At 37.0% G+C, this 20,784-nt stretch overlaps 1 protein-coding gene across 1 annotated transcript in view; it reads left to right on the top strand.

Moving 5' to 3' along the window:
- The window catches only part of dmd.1.S (dystrophin, gene 1 S homeolog), a 935,293-nt gene that overhangs the window by 246,392 nt on the left and 668,117 nt on the right, over positions 1–20,784 (top strand). The window contains exons 29-32 of the mRNA XM_041584187.1: positions 5,202–5,363; positions 15,951–16,061; positions 16,511–16,684; positions 18,070–18,225. Coding sequence (XP_041440121.1) covers positions 5,202–5,363; positions 15,951–16,061; positions 16,511–16,684; positions 18,070–18,225 — 603 coding nt within the window. The remainder of the gene's footprint in view (positions 1–5,201; positions 5,364–15,950; positions 16,062–16,510; positions 16,685–18,069; positions 18,226–20,784) is intronic.

The following is a 20,784-nucleotide window of genomic DNA, read 5'->3' on the forward strand; positions in this document are numbered from 1 at the left end:
AGGAGACTATACAAAATGTCATTCCTATATTTCAGTGCTTTCTAGATAAGGGGCTTATCAAGACTGTTGTGTTGTACGGGGCACAGTTGTACTTAAACATTAATAGATGTAACTTCTTTTAAGTAAATGTTGTAATTATAGTATAGTATCTTTATCTCTGAATATTTATTTGAGGCACCGGATTACAAAAATGTATATTTACTGGAAAATACAGAGGACTGCATTTAGCATCTTTTACGTCCCTATACCCAAGTCATCAACACACAAAGAATAAAGAATTCTCTTGTTTCAATAAAAAGAAAATAGATTTCCTTACTGTAGTACCACAGATACATCTTGTGCTATAACAATAAAGACCCCTATCTTGCTTTAGTTTTATAGCCTTATAACATTGATGAGTGCTGAGAAAGTCAAAAACTAATATTAGAAACAGTTATACATATAGTTAGGAATCCTTGTTCAGAAGAGATTGATATGAAAAATCTCTCATAAATGATATATGGGACATCAAATGCACTGACAAATGCTTCATCCTAAGTTACCTTGTTTTAAACCTGGGCCAATCTAGCTACTATTTTCTTTAACTCCATGTATCCTTAGCAAATTAGCTGTTGGCTATGGATGCAGGAAGATAAAGCTGTACAACTTCTGAAGAAGAAGGGGTTCAACCTCTTCAGTTTAAGAAATAGGTAAATAAATCAACATGTCATCAATGAAATGCAGAAATGCTAGAAATGGTGCTTCATCACAATTGCAGCTTAACTTTTGTTTTATTTCAAATGTTTAAGAAAAATCTTTACCACTTCTGTTGACTATTTTAATAAGCTTTTTTTCTAACAAGCAGCAATTGTTTGCACTCAATAATTCTGTCATTGATTATTCATGATCATTAGCATCATTCTACTTTTTTTAGATATCTGGTAAGTCACTAAAATTATGGACAGTGCCTGAACAAAAATGACCAATCTAAACCTAACAAAAGACAACCAGAAAAAGTTTCCAATAGTGGCACTCACCAATATTTGCCCAATAAGTTCTTTATTCATATGATGCTCCTAGTTCACTCATTGGGGCAAATTCACTAAGCGCCAAAGCGCCGAACGCTAGCGTTCATTTTCGTTACTGCGCAAATTCACTAACGAACGCTGGCGTAGTTTCGCTAGTGTTACTTCGCACCCTTACGCCTGGCGAAGTTTCGCTAGCGACGTAACTACGCAAATTCAATAACGCGCGCAGTGTACTGAACGCTACCTTTTACGCTAGACTTCCTTCGCCACCTCAGACCTGGCGAAGCGCAATAGAGTAGCTAGGGATTGTTTCAAAAAAAGTCAAAAAATTTTCTAAGTCCCAAAAAACGCTGGCGTGTTTTCTACATTATGGGTGATAGGCTGAAAAAGATCAAAACATTTTTTGGGGCTCCCCTCCTTCCCCCCTACATTTCCTGACTCATGGCAACTTACCTACACATGTGTAGGGCAAAATAAAAATTTTATTTGATGATTTGAAGGTTTTCTAGGCATTTGTAGTGCTGATACGTATTCCTCCATTGAAATTTGAATTTGGCGCCCTATGCAAATTAGCCTTCGCTAGCGTAACTTCGCTCTACTTAGCGAATCAACGCTAGTGCAACTTCGCAACCTTACGCTACCCCTGAGCGCAACTTCGGATTTTAGTGAATTTGCGAAGCGCTGGCGAAACTACGCCTGGCGAAGTGTGGCGAAGTGTGGCGAAGTGTGGCGAAGTGCGGCGAAGTTACGCCTGGCACAACTACGAATCTTAGTGAATTTGCCCCATTGTACCTTCATTTATAAAATAATTCACATAAATAGCTTTGAAGTTCATTAAGTTTAGCTGCTCATGTGTTTAAGATGTAGTTATTAAAGGGATACTGTCTGCAAGAAAACATGTTTTTTTTCAAGATGCATCAGTTAATAGTTTTTCAAAAGAGCACGCCGATTTTTTTAATATTTCATTTTGAAATCTGACATGGGGCCAGACATTTAGAATTTTCTTGGCTGCCAATTTACCTTGTGCATATTATGTGTTGTAAGTCCTTTTACAAACATTACAAAGACCTCTGAAAATCATATATTTTTGACACATTCTGATAAATTGAAAATGAAAAAAAAAAAAAACAACAATGAAAGAATTTAAGTGTAATAAACTCAAAAATAAACAAAATAAATTAATTCATCAATGTGCTTAGTGGTTTGCATGCCTCAGGCATGGAGGTGGGGAAGATAATATTTGATAGACTGCTCAGATATTCATAGCAGGTATGGATGTTGAATAACTAAAAGAATTTGTGTTTCATGTTTAATTTACAAAGGACTTTCATGATGCAGCTGTTTATGTGTAGGTGACAGGCCCACTTTAATGGCACAGTCACTTTAGAATAGCACGCTCTTTCCCAAGAGATACTTATCTATGACTATGCAAATCCCCACAATACTCCATCAACATTACTGATCATGCAGCTTTACAATCAATAGGCACAGTCCAACCTGGAGGCCTCCGGTATATTGCCATATTAATATGTAATTAAATAAAAAAATAACAACTCATGTCTGTGTGTTTTAGTAAATATGCAGGGCTTTAGATCAGTCAAAACTATTTAGCCCTTTTCTGCTACTGCAAGAAATCTAGCACTGATTTCCTTACATGTAGCGCTACAGGAGTCTTGTGTCTCGGCTATAGAGGAGAGAGACTTTAAAATGGGGTGTCTCAGAATGGGCTGTAATTCCACTCCCTGGGAACTTCTCTGATCTACAATCACACACACAGGTATATTGTTCAAAGGTTTATTTGTAGAACACTGTGGGGCTCATTTATTAATGCAGTGCATAAGTGGACGCAAAAGAGTGTCTGCGCCATCACAAGTGTGATCGCTAATATATTTGCGTGATATTGCACATAACACAGAGCTTTTGCGAAGGTTTTGTTTAAGCGCTTTGCGCAAAAGATTGGGCATTTATGTTGCAAACAATGCCGTGTTTGTGAGGGGCGTGGCTACAATGTGCTTGCACTGCGGCCGTCGCAGATTTGCATCTGTATATACACAAGACTGCACCCGGGCAAAAGCACCACAATTTTTACGACTTCCTCTTCGTGGCGTAATAGTAACACTCTTCAAAATGCGCATTCCTGCCCAGCTGCGCTAATATATTCACATTTCTGTGTTTCATGTTGCTTGAATGAGAATTTTATATATGTGTGCAGGGCTATACTGCTAAACTGGGTTCTTGCAAATACACTAAATGAGGCTGCTGTTGGTGGGGATGTTTGTTAACTCAAAGGTGAACAACCCCTGTAAAGTGCAGATTAACCACGCCTTCCCCCAACATGTTTATATTTACCAAGGTTGCTTTAAGAGTACCAGGTAGGCTAAACACCTTTGCAACCATACAAATATTAGCACAGACACAAACGCAGATGCAGCATAGTGAACGTAATATGCGCGATATGTAACGCAACTAATTAAAGCAGCGCACAATTTATTATAAACATTGCGACAGCTAATACGCAGTTTCACGCGTAGCATCCTGTCTGCGTGAGCGCACAAATTGCACTTTTAAGGTATCGTGCGCTACATTATTAAATACTCGCATGCGCTGGGCAAATATCAGGCCTCTGTGCTGTTTTTAGCGATGCGCTGCGTTAATAAATGAGCCCCTGTAACTTTAAATAACAAGCAGATGTATGTATCTCTTCACTGTCTCTTAGGTGTGTGCTGTTTCTAGTCACAAAAATGATCAGTAAGTGCTTCCAACAAATAATCATCCAGTGCATACTCACAGCAATGAGTGCTCACAACACCTCAGAGGTAATATTGCCTGCCTTTGGTACACAATTCCCACTGAAGACAAATCTCACAGGGGTCCTGCATTCAAAGGATCTCTCTATCCCTGAGCCTAACCACCTGGTGGCCTCATAACCACAGGGTACAAACCCTCCTGGTCTGCTTGTCAGAGCCACTGACTGCTCACAAAATAACTCCTCATTCTCTTTTTCACTCCTAGAGTGACTATAACAGAACTGCTCTTGCTTTTACTTCACATATTCTGGAACCTTCCTTTGTTCCAGGCCCTATGGAGCACACCTGTTCTTTCTCCAGCAAGTGTGCAGCCCAAAGAGACTGAGCACATGGGACCTTCCCCCCTTTTATAATATAGAATAGTGACATCTACTAGTCGGTCACTGAACTGCCAGCAGAATATTTTCACTGAGAAACAGCTTTCCTGATATCTGAATCTAATTGACTAAATTATGCCCAGAGGACCAAAGGACCTAAAGGTTGGCAAAACCTGTACACTTACAGTATTTGACCCGATGCTATTGCACACACAGAGATTTGGGCGGGGAAACAGACACCAAACTGTATAATTACTGTATATAGCCAAAAATAAGTTTAATGATCCAGCATTTTGCAGTAAATCAATAATATACTACTTAACCAGAGGATTAAAAAAATGCTCAGAACCCCAGTTTTACTCAAGGGACCAAGCTAAACAAATAAAGTGTATGAGCGTGGAACTGCAAATAAACAGTGAATAATCTGGGAAAATATATATTTGGGGAACATAAAATCATAAAATCATGGTTCTACTGTGTGTGTGTATATATGTGTGTGTATTGAAAATGCAATGTTCTCTTTTAGAATATTTAGCCTTTAAAATATTTCACTTTTACCATAGATAATTGGAGTCTTTTAAGGAGCAGAGCTTGTTTTTACTTTCTATTTTTCTGAAGAGTTATTAATACATTATCTGGCCAATAGCTTGCTTTTTAAATGTACTCATACCTCCTGCCTGTTACACTAGCTTATGTTGGATTGTGGTGACCGTGACCCTATTTGCAGTGTATAAAATCTCTTGAACTACATAATGAGATCAGGAAGGCGTAGGACAGGCCTTGGAATAGAAGATTATAGGATTCAGCGCCGCTTTCCTTTTAACAATTTTGGCAGTGCCTTACAATAGTGCTGAAAGAGGTTTCAGATAATGCTTGCATTTTAATTTGATTTATCTTATAATTACCTAGTTTTATTTTCATATCCAGTACATTTTAAGGCAGCCTAAATGAATTCAAAAAGTCAGAGAAACTCATCTTACAAAAAGGTGTTTTCTGTTTATTAACAATGTATTTCCTACAATGAAATTCATGTATAGCCTTAGTAACATGTTTCTCTCTTTCTCACACAGGCTGTAAGGAGACAAAAGGTTCTTGAACAAAGTATACAGTCTGCCCAGGAGACTGACAAAGCTATTTGTATGATACAGGAGGCTCTCAATACCACTGACAGACAGCTGACTTCCTACATTGCAGACAGAATTGATGCTGCCCAAGTTCCACAAGAATCTCAGGTAGGCTGTTAACCTCTTTGCACAATGTTCCCACAATGTTCAACATGGGTAAAAAAAATCATAAATTTCAGGTTATTCCAGCAAGCAATGTATTTTATTGCATTGACAGTGTTATTGTTGCTGTAGTCCAAAGCCGATTAGTGTGCATGTCCCAGAAATTCATGGTTACGTAATCAGATTTGATTATGTGTGAGAAGCATGACCTTGCATTCTCACTTTACATTTAATCCTGCCATCCTACACACAAGTGACCTTTACATTCCCCAATTGACAAGTCTGTATCTTTTTTTTTTTTTAACAAATTGAAACTCTGCTTATATTTACTAAATTTTAGATTAAAACTCTAATTGATTTAAACAACTTTCATAATGTACCGCATGTACTCTTTTTGTATGCTAATCTTTGGGAAGCCTTTTTTATTTTAATTCTGACAAATGTGACACTAGGGGACAGATTAATCACTAATCTCTAAACAGGCTGCATGATAGGCCCACTAACCTAGTTAACTAGTAATCTAAGGTAATTAGCTATATAACTGAGGATTTGTCCTCATCTCATAATGTCCACATGGTTTAAAAATCCCAGCACTATAATAACATCCGCATTCAGCAGTAATAGTGAAAGAATCAACAACTTTATTTCCATAGCTTGCAGTGTTTTCATATATTAGACTTATATAAATATTATATACATATACATATGTATGCACTGTAAATATTAAAACACATTTAATCTGTTTAACATCGGCCCTGGATATTTTTTTGAGTACTAGAGATTTAGGAGGAAATGTAATAAAAGTCCGAAATGTAAAAAAAAAAATCACACAGATAGTAATACATTTGCAGTGTAATATTCTTCATGATACTGTTATTATATTTGCAAATGTTATTCATGCATAGCTTGTAGGTGATGTAATCTTTAGGAGCAAACATGATGTTTTCTGTAAGAAAATACACTGCACCCTGCATACTGCAGATCATTACTGCAACATTCACGTTTTCAGGAACCTTGCACAGTGATGGGTACACTCAAAATGCACAGGGGATCCCTGTGGATTCCTGTGTTCACCAATGCCCTTTTGTGGCCCAGGGCTTTCCATAAACAAGTCCATAAATGAGGTACCAGCAAGGATTTAGAGGAGACGTGGTCGAGAGTCAGGCAAAAGGTTCAAGGCAGACGGCAGGAATCAAAATCAAGGGTCTGGCAAGAGTCAAAAACTAGTATATCAAAGTCAGACAAAACGTTTAGGCAGGATCAGTAAACTGAAGCCAGGTTGGGCACTCACAAAATGGTGGACTGGGCATTGAAAGAAGAATTGGTGGCAAAGATTCAAATTCGGTGCTCAATAGTGACGTCATGACGCTCAGCGACAGCGTCAAGACACTCAGCGTCTAACGCCAGCGTCGGGATCTCCTATCCCGGAAGTGAGCAGATCATGGCACATCTTATAATAACCCTACAAAGAAGATGTGCGGTACTACCATCTCTAAAGGGCATGTGAAACTGGGAGCTGAAAAAAGTTTATAATATATCATGGTGTGAAAACGTATGATGCTAACTTTAGCTTTAATGATTACAACATACCCAAGACCTTATTGATTACTGCATACCCAAGACATGTCACAGAATTGTATTGACCCCTGTCATGCCCATAAGAGCATTTCAGAAAATGTGTAATAAGCACAAAATAAATCCTAGATATGGCATTAAGATCACTGCAGAGAATAAATTCAAAAAATGGCATTAACCTGAGATATGCCAGTGAGGTCCCTGTAGACAGTTAATTAATTAATCCCAGGCACTCCTGTAAAAAATAAAATGGATTCAGAGAAATGCATTACCCCAGATATATCAGTAAACTCACTCTTGAAACTAGATAAGAAAAATTGCATTCACTCACACACATGACAGGAAAATTACAACAGAAAAGGGATGAGAATTGTCAAGTCAAGTCAAGAGTGAGTTTATTGTCATTTCATCCATATACGTTTGTACAGTACACAGTGAAACAAAACAGCTCTAGGACCATGGTGCTACACAGCTCAACATAGATGTACCGGACAACAGACAAAAAGTGCAAGTGCAAAAATATGCAACTCCTGCAAGATAGGTCAACTTAGTGCAGGGACAGGACAGACAGTGCACACTCAGCAGATGTAATATGTTAAGTAAATAATTCTAAACGTCAGACATGATGGGTGTATCAATGTGACATGACAGTAGCAAGACATGACAAAGTGCAGATCTGCTCATAGGGAACAACTATCTCCAATGGCTATTCATCCATACAATGGCGTACAGTGGCTGTGTAACGTTGTGGTATATAGTATGGTCAGATGGAATGTGTGAGAGAGATCTGTCCAGTCCCTGAGTATTCAGGAGCCTTATGGCTTGGGGGAAGAAACTGTTACACAGTATGTTAGTGAGGACCCTAATGCTTCGGTACCTTTTTCCAGATGGCAGGAGTATGAACAGTGAGTGTGAGGGGTATGTTGGATCAGCCACAATGCTGGTGGCTTTATGGATTCAGTGAGTGGTGTAAATGATGGAAGGAAGAGAGACACCTATGATCTTCTCTGCTGTCTTCACTATCCTCTGTAGGGTCTTGCGCTCCATGACAGTGCAGTTCCCAGCCTAGACAGTGATACAGCTGCTCAGTATGCTCTTGATAGTCCCTCTGTAGAAGGTTTTGAGTATGGATGATGGGAGATGGGATTTCCTCAGCTTGCGCAGGAAGTAGAGGTGCTGTTGGGCTTTCTTGGCTAAGTAGCTGGTGTTGTGGGACCAGGTGAGGTTCTCCGCCAGGTGGACACCAAGGAATTTGGTGCTTTTGATGATCTCCACATTAGAGCCGTCGATGTACAGTGGCAGGTGGTCACTCCTAGTCTTCCTAAAGTCAACAACCATCCCCTTTGTTTTGTCTACATTGAGAGACAGGTTCTGCTCTGCATCTCCTCTCTGTATGGTGACTCGTCATTATTGCTGATGAGACCACCACGGTCGTGTCATCAGCAAACTTTATGATGTGATTTGTGCTGTGCGTGGCTGCACAGTCATGCGTCAGCAGAGTGAACAGTAGAGGACTAAGCACACAGCCTTGAGGGGCTCCGGTGCTCAGTGTGGTGGTTCTTGAGATGATGTTTCCAATCCTGACTGACTGAGGTCTGTCGGTTAGGAAGTCCAGAACCCAACTGCAGAGGGAGGTGTTCAGTCTAAGCAGGCTCAGCTTTTCTATCAGATGCTGAGGAATGATAGTGTTGAATGCTGAACTGAAGTCTATGAACAGCATTCGAACGTAGGTGTCTTTTTTGTCCAGATGAGAGAGGGCCAGATGGAGGGTGGTGGCTATTGCATCATCTGTTGAGCCATTTTGACGGTATGTGAACTGTAGGTGGTCCAGTGCTGGTGGCAGCAGGGATTTGATGTGTTTCTTGACAAGCTTCTCAAAACACTTCATGATGATGTGGGTGAGTGCCACAGGACGGTAGTCATTGAGGCAGGACACTGATGACTTCTGCTGCACAGGGACAATGGTGGTGGTTTTGAAGCACTTCGGGACAGTGGAGGTGTTCAGGGAGATGTTAAAGATGTCAGTGAAAACATCTGCCATCTGATCTGCACATTCTCTTAGCACTCTTCCAGGGATATTGTCTGGTCCTGCAACCTTCCGTGGGTTTACTCTTTCCAGAGTCATCCTCACCAGAGTCATCCTCACGCGTCACTGTCACAGGCAGATGGTGTTGACCTCTAGTTTGTGACAGCCTGCATGCCCTGCTACATGCGCAGTGTGTCGCCATTCTCCTGGAAGAAGCTGTGTATTCTCTGAGTGTATACACGCTTAGCTACTCTGATGGCACAGGAAAGTTTGGCTCTCTCTGTTCTCAGGGCAACTTCGTCACCTTCCCTGAAAGCAGAGTCTTGGGCCCTCAGTAACACACGCACCTCTCCAGTGAACCACGGCTTCTGTTGAGGCGTGTAGTGATGCACTTGAAGACAATGACATCATCAATGCACTTTGTGATGTAGCTGATTACAGTTGAAGTATACTCATTCAAGTTGATGTAGTCGCTGTAGGTTGCAGCCTCCCTAAACATGTTCCAGATATTACACTCAAAACAGTCCTGAAGAGCAGTCATGGCTCCTGCTGGCCATGTTTTCACCTGCATCAGAACCGGTTTAGAGTGCCTGACGAGTGGTCTGTATGCTGGAATTAGCATAACAGAGATGTGGTCTGAGTATCCGAAGTGTGGGCGGGGCTCTGCTCGGTACACACTGGAAATGTTTGTGTAAACCTGATCGAGCATGTTTGGCCCTCTTGTAGCAAATTCCACATGCTATTTATGGAGCAATGACCTGAGATTGCATGGTTAAAATCTCCAGCGATGATAATCAGTCTATCTGGGTGAGTGTTTTGTATGTCCATGATAGCACTGTACAGCATCCAGAGCGCATCTTTGGTGTTCGCGCTGGGAGGAATGTAACCTCCAATAATATGAATGGAGGCAATCTCACGGACTAAATAAAAGGGTCTGCACTTCACAACAAAAAACTCCACCAGTGGTGAGCAGTGGCTGGACACAGGCACAGAGTTCCTGCACTATTTTGTGTTGATGTAAACACACAGACCACCACCACAATTCTTACCACTCAGAGCTCGAACTGCGACTAGCCCATCCAGCTGAATGGCGGCATCCGGGACTCTTTCGCTGAGCCACGTCACGTGAATATGAATATGCAGTAGTTTCTCAATTCACACTGGGTAGTTTGCTGGAGTCAAATGTAGTCCATTTTATTTTCTATAGATAATAAGACGTTAGTATGGACGGGAGAGCGGGTCGGCTGGGGTTAATTCTTAGACTAGCATGGACTCCTGCTCGCTTTCTGTGCTTCTTCGTCCTCGCACACCGTTTCTGAGTGCTTCTCCTCCAGCCATTGGCCCCAGTCAGAAGATCCGGCTCCCGAAGTAGGCCAAGATCCCGTAGTGTGTGCAATAAGCCATCCTTTATCATAAGATATGCATGATTGCTGAACTGAACATGGGCAAACTTTTACCCATGTTACTACTGAAGTTACAGATTTTCACTGGGGTATAACACACATCAAGAGGTGACAAGACCCTTCCAATTAGAATAGCCATTGCTACATTTAGAGAAACCGCCACATTTTTCCTTCCAGAAAAAAAGAATAATAAATGATGTCCATTTACATTAGACACTAAAAGGTGTTAAACCTGAGAACTACTTTGCAGTGCAAATTACAATAACTAACGGTATTTGTCATACTATGAATGGTTTGTAGCGATTGTCCCGTTTCGCCATGCTCTAAAAAAATTGTTAAACAATGAAAAATATTATCAAAACGACAAACAATTCGCAAAATGGATTGAAGTCAATGGATGTCAAAACGTGCGACTATTTTGTACAAATGCATTAAAGTCAATGAGTGTCTGAATAATTTTGATGCACAAAAAATTTTATACGAGCACCAATTTTGACACACAACAATATTTTATGTTGCGGCGAATTTCGTTGTAGTTTCGCGAAAGTATTAGCGGGCGGCGAAACACGGTTCACTAAAGGTTCGTTTGTAGCTGCCAAACAGCAGTACAGCATGATTCATGCATTTTTAGGAGTAACAACAGTAATGTGTCTAAAGTGCTAAACAGTTTATTCAGTGTGCAGCTATCACCACCATGTGGCCATATTACTTTACTAGAAAAATGAGAAAACAATATTAACAGCATACCTGGAAAAAAGTTGCCATTTAATATTAAACTTGCAATTCAATTCTCTCATTGTAATACAGAATTATAAAATTAACAACATTCAAAAAGGCAACTTGAAACATTACTTTTTTGTTACACGTTTGTCTGAATCCTTCAGTTTTTTGTTTTGAGGTTTTTTTTTTTCTGTAACGGTAAACTAGTATTGCGGCCATTAATGATATGTTTGGCCACAATAAAATGTATAATAAACAGGATTAGCATAGTTTATTCTAGGTTTATACAAAGCCAGGCTAAAACTACCAACTTCCACAGCAGCCAAAGAGGAAGAACATGTGGTATCTCACCTTTATAAAGACACTTCTTGGCCAAATCTGACAGGGGGATACTTAAACCTGAAATTGGAAACAACAACTCCCAACTGTAAATTAGGCCCAGCTATCCAAATCTAGGGCATTTAAATACCACAGGGGAATTCAAGCCTAAGGGTTCCTACAGTTAGATTTGTTTCTGTTACTGATGAAATGATTACCTACAGACAGGTAAAGAAATTTTTCTGGCAGTTGCTTCAGCTGAGACTTTAATGTTGAGCTCACAGTAAATTGCCATAACATAAAAACAGAAACAAATCACTGGCTAATTTTTATATCCTGCTTACACAATTACTAAAACAGGTGCTAACTTCTACTCACTCTGTTCCATATAGCAACCAATAAGAAATGTGCTATTTGTTAAATTTTAACACCATGATCATAGTTCATTGCTGATTGGTTGAACAATTGCACATGTATATTTTATCTCCTCTGAGCTCAAAATCAGCAGGTAGCATGCACTGATCCCCATACTTTGGTCTATAATTAAGTTGATGGCTAAAGAAGACTCCCAAAAGCCATAATTAACATTAGTCTTTTATATAATATGAAAGGCAATTATTATTATTGCTGGTGCAGATAGCGATGAGCAAAAAAAAATTCGGCATGTTTTGTCACAAAACTTAGAATCCAATGGATGAAAAAAATTGTCGGACAACAAAAAAATTTTGACTCTCCACATTGCAAGACAAAAAACAATTGACATCCATAGACTTCAATGCATTTTGGCAAATTTTTGCAGTTTCATTAATTTTTGGCAAAGCAAAATGGGTCAGATTTGTCCATCACTAGAGGCGGACACAGCCTGATTGCTGTTATTTTTAGGTTATCCTCTATTGGGCATAAAAAGAAGGTACATATTTTAAACTTGACATTAGCAACATTAGGAACAAGTACATATTGCAGTTCCATTTCTGATTGAGTCTAAGGGGCAGCTAACATTGGGAAAACAAAAAAAAAATACTGCAGGCATATATTAACTTACTAATTAGCTAAATTAACTAGTGGAGCATACACAGGACCTTATTAATTAGGTCAATGTCCAATATCATGTGTTGTTAATGTTATGTCATTACTGTATGGATAGCTATTTCACCTGACAATCTGAATGATTTGTGTAATGTCTGGATTCTCATCTTTATTTTTAGAAGTAATTATAGTGCAAGTGATTATTTAACCCTCTTATGGATAGCTGTAGATAGTACTGGCTAAATAGATCATCTGTATTTGTCAACTGAAGCAGCAAGTTTCAGATATGCCTTTTCCATTCTGTTTCTCGTATGATAACAGCATGCTTTTATAATAAAGTCAACAATTTATCTATACTTTGGCCCGACCTCATCAAATATGACATGATAAATTACGTCATTCAGAAGCAGCTCATTTAAAAGAACATTAACAGGCAATGAATACCTAACCTACATGTTTTGCTGCAGAAATACTATTTTCATTTTAACTCACAGTGATTACATTTCAGCAAGAAGATGCAGATTCATGATACATGGCTCAGTAAAATGAAGGGTGCAAACTAATAAAACAAAAAAAATATTATACCATAATCTTCAGAGTCAAGAGTCACGGGATGCAGATTAGGATTATCTACTTGGCCTATATAGTATAACCAAACAATGTTTAGCCACTATAGATATAACACCAATAACATTATATTGAACGTGTTACATCTTGTAAATTAAAATTCCCTTTATAGTTTGAGTTGTATACATTGAATATGCAGTACTTATCACAGTTAGCTTTCACAAAGGGTAGAATGTTGGTTACATGATGTGATGCTATTTGCTGTTATACATTAAGATACCACATATTAAGTTATTGAATACGCACGCCATTTTTCTGTTCTAAAAACGAGTATTTCTGCACAACAAATCACCCAGAGTTGAAATTAATCTCATCATTACTGTCTGCCATATTGAATTGATTGTTATTATTATTTGTTTGTTAATTTCTTGTAAGACCCCTTCTTGTAATAACACTATTGTCAAGTGCTGAAAGGCTCAGAAATTTTATTTGGAAATATTTTTAAGGAAACCTGTTACTATTTTCTACCAGTCACAAATACTTAGGAGGTTATTTATCAAAATCCAAAAAGTTCTCACTATTTTCTGAAAACTTGATAAAATTGTGAAAAAATTGTGAAAAAATCCAAATCCAGCAAAGTTTTCACTGAAAACGGCGACTTTTTCGGATTTGACAACCAAAACCTCCATCTTTTTGGATTTGATGCCCGAAACTACAAAATCTTTGAATTATTGCACAAAATTCAGCACAGATCAGGATATCAATGGGCCATCTGTTATTGACTTCTTCATGAATGTGCCAGGTCTGAGTTGGAGTACTTTTTTATTCTGACTTTTAACACCATTGGAGTTTAATATCTCAAAAATATGAGTTTTTTTCCCTTTTAAAAGTCCAACCAGTAAAAATCGGACTTCAATAATTAACCCCCAAGGGGCAGATTTATTAAGGGTCGAATAATAAATTTGAATTTATCTTGGTGTCAAAATTCACCAATTCGAATGTAATGCTCCAGAAATTATATTTCACTTATCTTCCCTAACTGCAAGTTTTTCATTATAAACGGTAGACTATTTTGTAAGTATTTACACCAATCTATCTAATTTAAAATCTTCCCTACCATGGAAAAATGTACTCACCATAAAGTACCTTCCACATAAAGTAATAGTATTTACATAAAAGATTTTCAGCACTCCACTGCATAAAGTGGGGTTAAGATCCCACTAGCAGTGACAGGCAGTGAATGACAGGAGTGATGACTGGTTGCCTTGATGAATCAGGCAAACACTTTCCATGTTTAGTAACACAAAACACATCTAGCTCTGATTTATCTACAACAGAGTATTTGATACTATAAGTATCAAAGTACTGGAGAACTCTAAGTTCAACAGATCATCAAAAGTAAAAACTTAGATAAGAAAACGAAAAACTTGCAGAGCAGCAGTAGCAGCAGCAGCAGCAGCAGCAGGGAAATATATATAGAGCTCAGGAGACTTTGGCTGCAGCCACACAAATGGGCTGGGACAGACAAAATTTAGAAATAGCAACTTGCCAAAACAGTATCTAAATCAGAGTCGGAAATTAGACTCAAGCAACTAGAAATCTCTCAATATACTTTAGTTGAGTCTCTAAACTACTAAATACTGATCCGCTGACCAAGGGGTATTTAAATCTTCCCCACAAAGTTGATGGTTACCATTCTTGAAAGGATTAACTCTTTAATTGCTGGATTAAACTACAAGGTGTGAATTCCCAACATTAAGAATCACTTTAAATGAAAGACAATAGGCCTGAAGATGGAAAGAATGTGTAAACTCAGCAGTAGAAATGTTGGGTGTGGGTGCCAAGCCCAAAACCTATAGTCAGGTGGAGTGGATCGAACTATCTCAGCACTCATAATAGTCCAATGTGATGGGTCAATTACAATTAAAAAAAAGTATATATTTTTTAAGTTTACATGTCCATAACTGCCTTACATATTTTTTGCTACATAAGTCAAGCCATGCTATTTACACTAATAAACAATGAGAAGCATATGCAAAAAGTCACTTACAGTACAATTTAATCAACACATTGCCTCATGTCAATAAGTTCATCAGACAAAGAAGTAAATCCTGGATCCTACATGATGTATATGTAGCAATCCCTTCTACTTTACCATATTAAATACCTTTTTTTTAAATAAAAGAATGCTTTCAGAGATCTTAAATGTGTTTGGTTTTTTTCCATGAAAATTTTTTGTTTTCCTATATTTCTAAAAAACTTGAAAAATTTAAGAGTTATTAAGTGTAAAAACCACAAGAACCTCTAAGAATAACGTCACCAAGTAAAAGTTGTCGAGGTCAAGGTTTTCAGATTTTTCTCCACTAGAAATTGTCCAAGAAACTTGAATTTTTCAAAATTTTCTAGGTATTCGAAAAAGATTTTCAGATGATAATTGTGGTTTTAGAGTTTGTGAGTTTAAACTTCTAAAACCTCTAAAATCTGATCTTTAATATGTAGATGAATTAGTCTTCAGCTGCTGTTAATTTTTGAAATGTTTGTTTGCAAACAAGGGAGAAGTAAATGAGCAAGAACTTGGATGCCCTTATGTTCATGCAGTACATACATACTGTAGGTAAAAATATGCTCCAGTTGTGTAAAGCATGACTATTGATTAGAAATTATAAATTACATTTAATCAGTCAACTGCTATAAATGACTGTATAAATGACTGTATTAAACCATATCTGCACAAAGTAATGCTGAATATTCGTATAAGTGTATCTATTATTGTTATTATTACCATAACTTGTATTTATAAAACACCAATATATTTTGCAGTGTGTACATACAAGAATACAAGAGAGAAAGAGGGCCCAGCCCTAAAGATCTTACATATACCATGTTACCTATTGTTACCATCTGTTTTACATATGTAAAACATATAGTAAATATGTATTCTTTTATTCTACCCAACAGAAAATACAGTCTGATTTGATGAGTCATGAAATTAGCTTGGATGAAATGAAAAAAAGAAATCAGGGTAAAGAAATGTCCAAAAAAGTCCTCTCCCAGATTGAAATAGCACAGGTAATGTTTATGTTTCCCTTTTTTAACCTCTAATATTACTACTATACATTTCTTAGATGTGTACAATAGCACATCTAGGGGCTGCTTTATTACTAATTTAGTCTCCTGGCTCAAACATTTGGTTCCTACAACCACACAAATAACCCTGCACGCTGCAGGCTTTAGGTGCTGAGCTTTTTTTTTTTTTAATAATGCTATGGGGAAAAAACATCAACAGGAAGCCAGGGTATTTGGATGCAAAAATCATGTGTGTCAAGGAACTCATGAGTGGTTTTAGGGATGAATGCTCAAGCCCGGAGGCACATTAGTAATGTATACAAAAAGTGTATTAATAATAAAAAAGAGAGTAATACCAATAAAACATTTGTCCCAGGGTAGCTCTTACATTTTTTGTAAGATACCTGTATATATTACTTGAAGCAATATTTTCTTATTTGTATGATTTTCAGAAAAAGTTTAAGGAGGTGTCTACAAAGTTTCGATTGTTTCAGAAGCCTGCTAATTTTGAACAACGATTATTGGAGTCAAAAAGAATTCTTGATGAAGTAACATTAGAATTGCCAGTTTTGGAGACTAAGAGTATTGAACAAGAAATTGTTCAGACACAGCTGGATCAGTGTATGGTGAGTTATTGGGTAATTACACTGGTATGTATGCAGACTTGTATTAGCTAATATACTGATTGCAATTCTGTGATATTAGTCTTTAAAATAATGTATTCTTTAAGAGGCCTATTTACTAACATTTTAATTAGTGCTTTTTTAATTTCTATAAAAACTCGAGATTTGAAAACAATGAAACATCTAATACAAAATGCATCAAGTAAAAGCAGTCAAGGTCCTCATAGCGTCAGTTTTCTGCCTTTTTTTCACTAGTAATTGTCTGAAAGAGAGAGTTTTTTTGAGGTTTTCATATTTTAGAGAAATAGACTTTAATCATAGATATAAAAAAATCTCTAAAACTGCTAAAATTAGAATGCTGATATTATGGACCTCTTACATTGAAAGTCTTTTCATAATATTATTGTAAAATGTATTTATGCACAATACAAAATAGGCAACCCTTGCAGATATAGGCAAATACATAGATGTATTACTTAATAAAAAATGTTATGTTATTTTTTCTATTAATAAAATGATTGTAGAAGTAAAAGAGGATTTCTCAGATAATATATACATCAATTATGCATATCACAATTTTTACTTTATAATTCCCTTTTTGATTCAACTTGGGCTAGTACACCAGAAATCCAATAACCTGGTACATGAGATTTTCTGAAAAAGCACAAAACCTATCTTGAAACAATTTGAGCAATTGCATTGTATTAACTAGTCAAATCTTTAATATATGTTTAAGAATAATAAGATGATTATTTCTATTGTAAGTCTTTTCAGTCATAGATGTTTTCAAAGGGAGCTTCTACTCCCTTTGACTTATATATCTTAAATCAGCCTTTCTTTATTTTCCTCTCTTCTATCTAAGGCAGGCCACTTGTAATACAAGCTTATTTTTCTGCATGTGTTTACTAAAAAGTGTTTTACTAAAGGACTGTTTATACGTGTAAATATTGTACAGCTTAATTCTCTCTGTTTTCAATGACTATGAGTACCTATGTTTTGTAAAAAGAATATGATGTTAACACAATCAAATTAACTGTTAGTTAATCCCCTTTACTTTTTGTCAAATTACATTTAGTATATTACTGACCCTTCGCCCAATATTTAACTTTAGTAAATTCAAACCTTTTCTATTTATAATAAAATAGAAGCCTTTTCATTAATATGAGGTGGTCTGGAATGAAATCCTAGAATCAACTTACCTACAACCTGTGCCAATAAATCAAATCATACATAATGTTAAAGCATTATGTTCCTAATTTGTCATAGCTCAAGATAGTCTTCTTGCAAAAATACAAGAAGACTATATACAAAAATACAACTGTACACAATACAAAAGATATAGAATGGCAGCTAAAATATTTTTAATATCCTTTTGATTCGTCTAACAGAAAATGTATAAAATGTTGAGTGAAGTAAAAACAGAAGTGGAAACAGTGATAAAAACTGGTCGCCAAATTGTACAGAAACAGCAGACTGAAAACCCAAAGGATTTGGATGAAAGACTCACTGCATTAAAAATGCAATACAATGAATTGGGAGCAAAGGTATTGTATAACCTACATTTTAAGTAATATAATCTTAATATAAAAATTGTCCTGTGGAATATTTTATAAACCCACATATATATTGTCTATACATCTGAAATATACCAAGTAAACATTTGGCCATGTTCTATATGTAAGCGAACATTTTTGTTAAATTGCATTTTACAATATGCCTTTTATATTCTCCTATTGAAATCATCACCTGAATTTAACTTTTACCAATGAATGTCATATCACAGGTGCATACAATTGCCATTTTCTTGAGGTAACATTGGTAGATAAAAATAAAAAATTAAACTACAGCTGAAGAATGTTCACAGTTGAAGTATTATACACCCCCCCCAAGAAAATGGATGTAATTCAAAGCAACTTGGCAATATAAATTAATTAAAAGTATTCAATAATTTTTAAAGTTACTTTTAATTGCTATGGGAAGCAGCATGACAGTATCTAACTGTGCTGAACATTCTGTCATTGTAATATTATATCAGTAGTCAGTCCTTCTCCAGTCATGCCATTTTGATATGTTTCTGCTATGACTGGTAAGCATTCCAAGTTTTTAAGGCAGATGGTTCGTCTGCAGGTTACATACTGTAGCTTGCATTCACTGTAAGGTATACTGGGCATTGCTTATTATGGTCTTTATAAAAGTGCATCTTGGAATATAGAGACAGAGAGGCAAAAGTGACAAAGTGGAATTAGATCCTTTACATTACTCTGCACATTGCAATGGGAAGATGCAGATCCAAAGAGTTCAGGTGGAACCAAATCTTAGGTTGAAACAGTTAAAAAGCTCAAGCCAATCCACTAAACTAGCTGGTGAAAAAGCAATGTACCAGAAAGATAAATTGAAGATCAAAAAAGCCACACTCTTATCAAAAGAGTGTTAGAGTATGATCATGTGTCAATAAACCTGCAGGTTTACAGATTACTTACATGTAACTCAAGCAATACACAACCAAAGTCCCAGGATAAGCATCACCTGTACAATAGAGAACTTTAAGCACCATTCGTAACTTGAGAATTTGATTGCTTTTTAATTAAAGAGGTAATTAAAATGCTGGACAGAGAATATGATTTGATCTCTTTGGATTTTGCCAAAGGGTTTGATACAGTGTCCCACAAATAACTGGTTTGTAAACTAAGGGCTGTTGGGATTAATGAAGAAGTTTGCATATGGATAGGAAACTAGCTACAGGATCAGGTACAGAGGGTGGTTGTTAATGGTACATTCTCTACTAGGAGTAAGGTTCTTAGGGCTTCCTCAGAGCTCTGTATTGGGTCCACTTTTATATAACTTGTTCATTAATGACTTAGGGGAGACAATTATAAATTATATATCGGTGTTTGCAGATGACACAAAACTATGCAACCCAATTAATTCCATCCAGGATGCAGCATCCTTGCAGTAGGATTTTGACAAATTGGCATTCTGGTTGGTTATGGGGCAGATGAGATTCAATGTTAATATATGTAAAGTCATGCAACTGGAAAGTAAAAATATGCAAGCCACTTATACCCTTAATAGGACTGCAAAAGGCAAATCCATAATGTAAAATGACTTTGGGGTCCATGTAGATAATAAACTTGACTGTAGCAAGCAATGCCAGTCATCAGCTGCAAGGGCAAGTAAGGTCTTGAGCTATATTAAAAGGGGCATAGATTGGTGGAGAAGGAGGTAAGGCCCCATCTATAATATGCCATGCAGTTTTGGTCTTCAGTGCTCAAACAGGAAATTTTTTTGAAATAGAGAGGATCCAGAGAAGAGCAAATAAGCTGGTAAAAGTTATGGAAAATCTCAGCTATAAGGAAAGACTGGCCAAGTTGGGGTTGTTCATGCTGGAGAAGTGGAGCTTGAGGGGTGATATGATAATTATGTATACAAATATAAGGGGATCATATAATAATCCCTCTGATGCTTTATTTACCAGTAGATCCAGAAGGGGTTGGATAGAGTTTTGGCAAGTGAGGGAATACATGGTTATTGACAATAGCTAGTACAAGTTGATCCAGGGACTGGTCCAATTGCCATCTTGGAGTCGGGAAGGAATTTTTCCCCCTCTGAGGCAAATTGGAGAGGCTTCAAATGTTTTTTTTTTCTTTTCTCTGGATCAGCTAGCAGTTAGGTAGTATATATATATATATATATATATATATATATATATATATATATATATATATATATATATATATATATATATATATATATATATACATGTAGAACAGGACAGCTCCCACCTTCAATTAAGCTACCTTGTAGCTGCCCCTGTGCCCGGAGTAGAATGCAGGTACAAAAAGAACAAAAAAACAGCACCAGGGGTCTTTGCAGTGAAGAAAACTTGTATTGTAACATTAGTATGTACAACCACTGTATGTATATATATAAAAGGTGGAACTTTTCAACCTAAATTACTATGTTACTATGTTAGCTATTGGAACTCACAGTGTTCCTTCAAATGGGTTTGAAATATACTTGTGTTCTCTTTGCAAAAACATCAATGGTCTTCACTGTGAGCCCCCTAAGAAATCCTAAAAAGTACCCATAAGAACAGTGTACAG

The sequence above is a fragment of the Xenopus laevis genome, chromosome 2S, assembly GCF_017654675.1.
Source record: "Xenopus laevis strain J_2021 chromosome 2S, Xenopus_laevis_v10.1, whole genome shotgun sequence".
NCBI lineage: Eukaryota > Metazoa > Chordata > Amphibia > Anura > Pipidae > Xenopus > Xenopus laevis.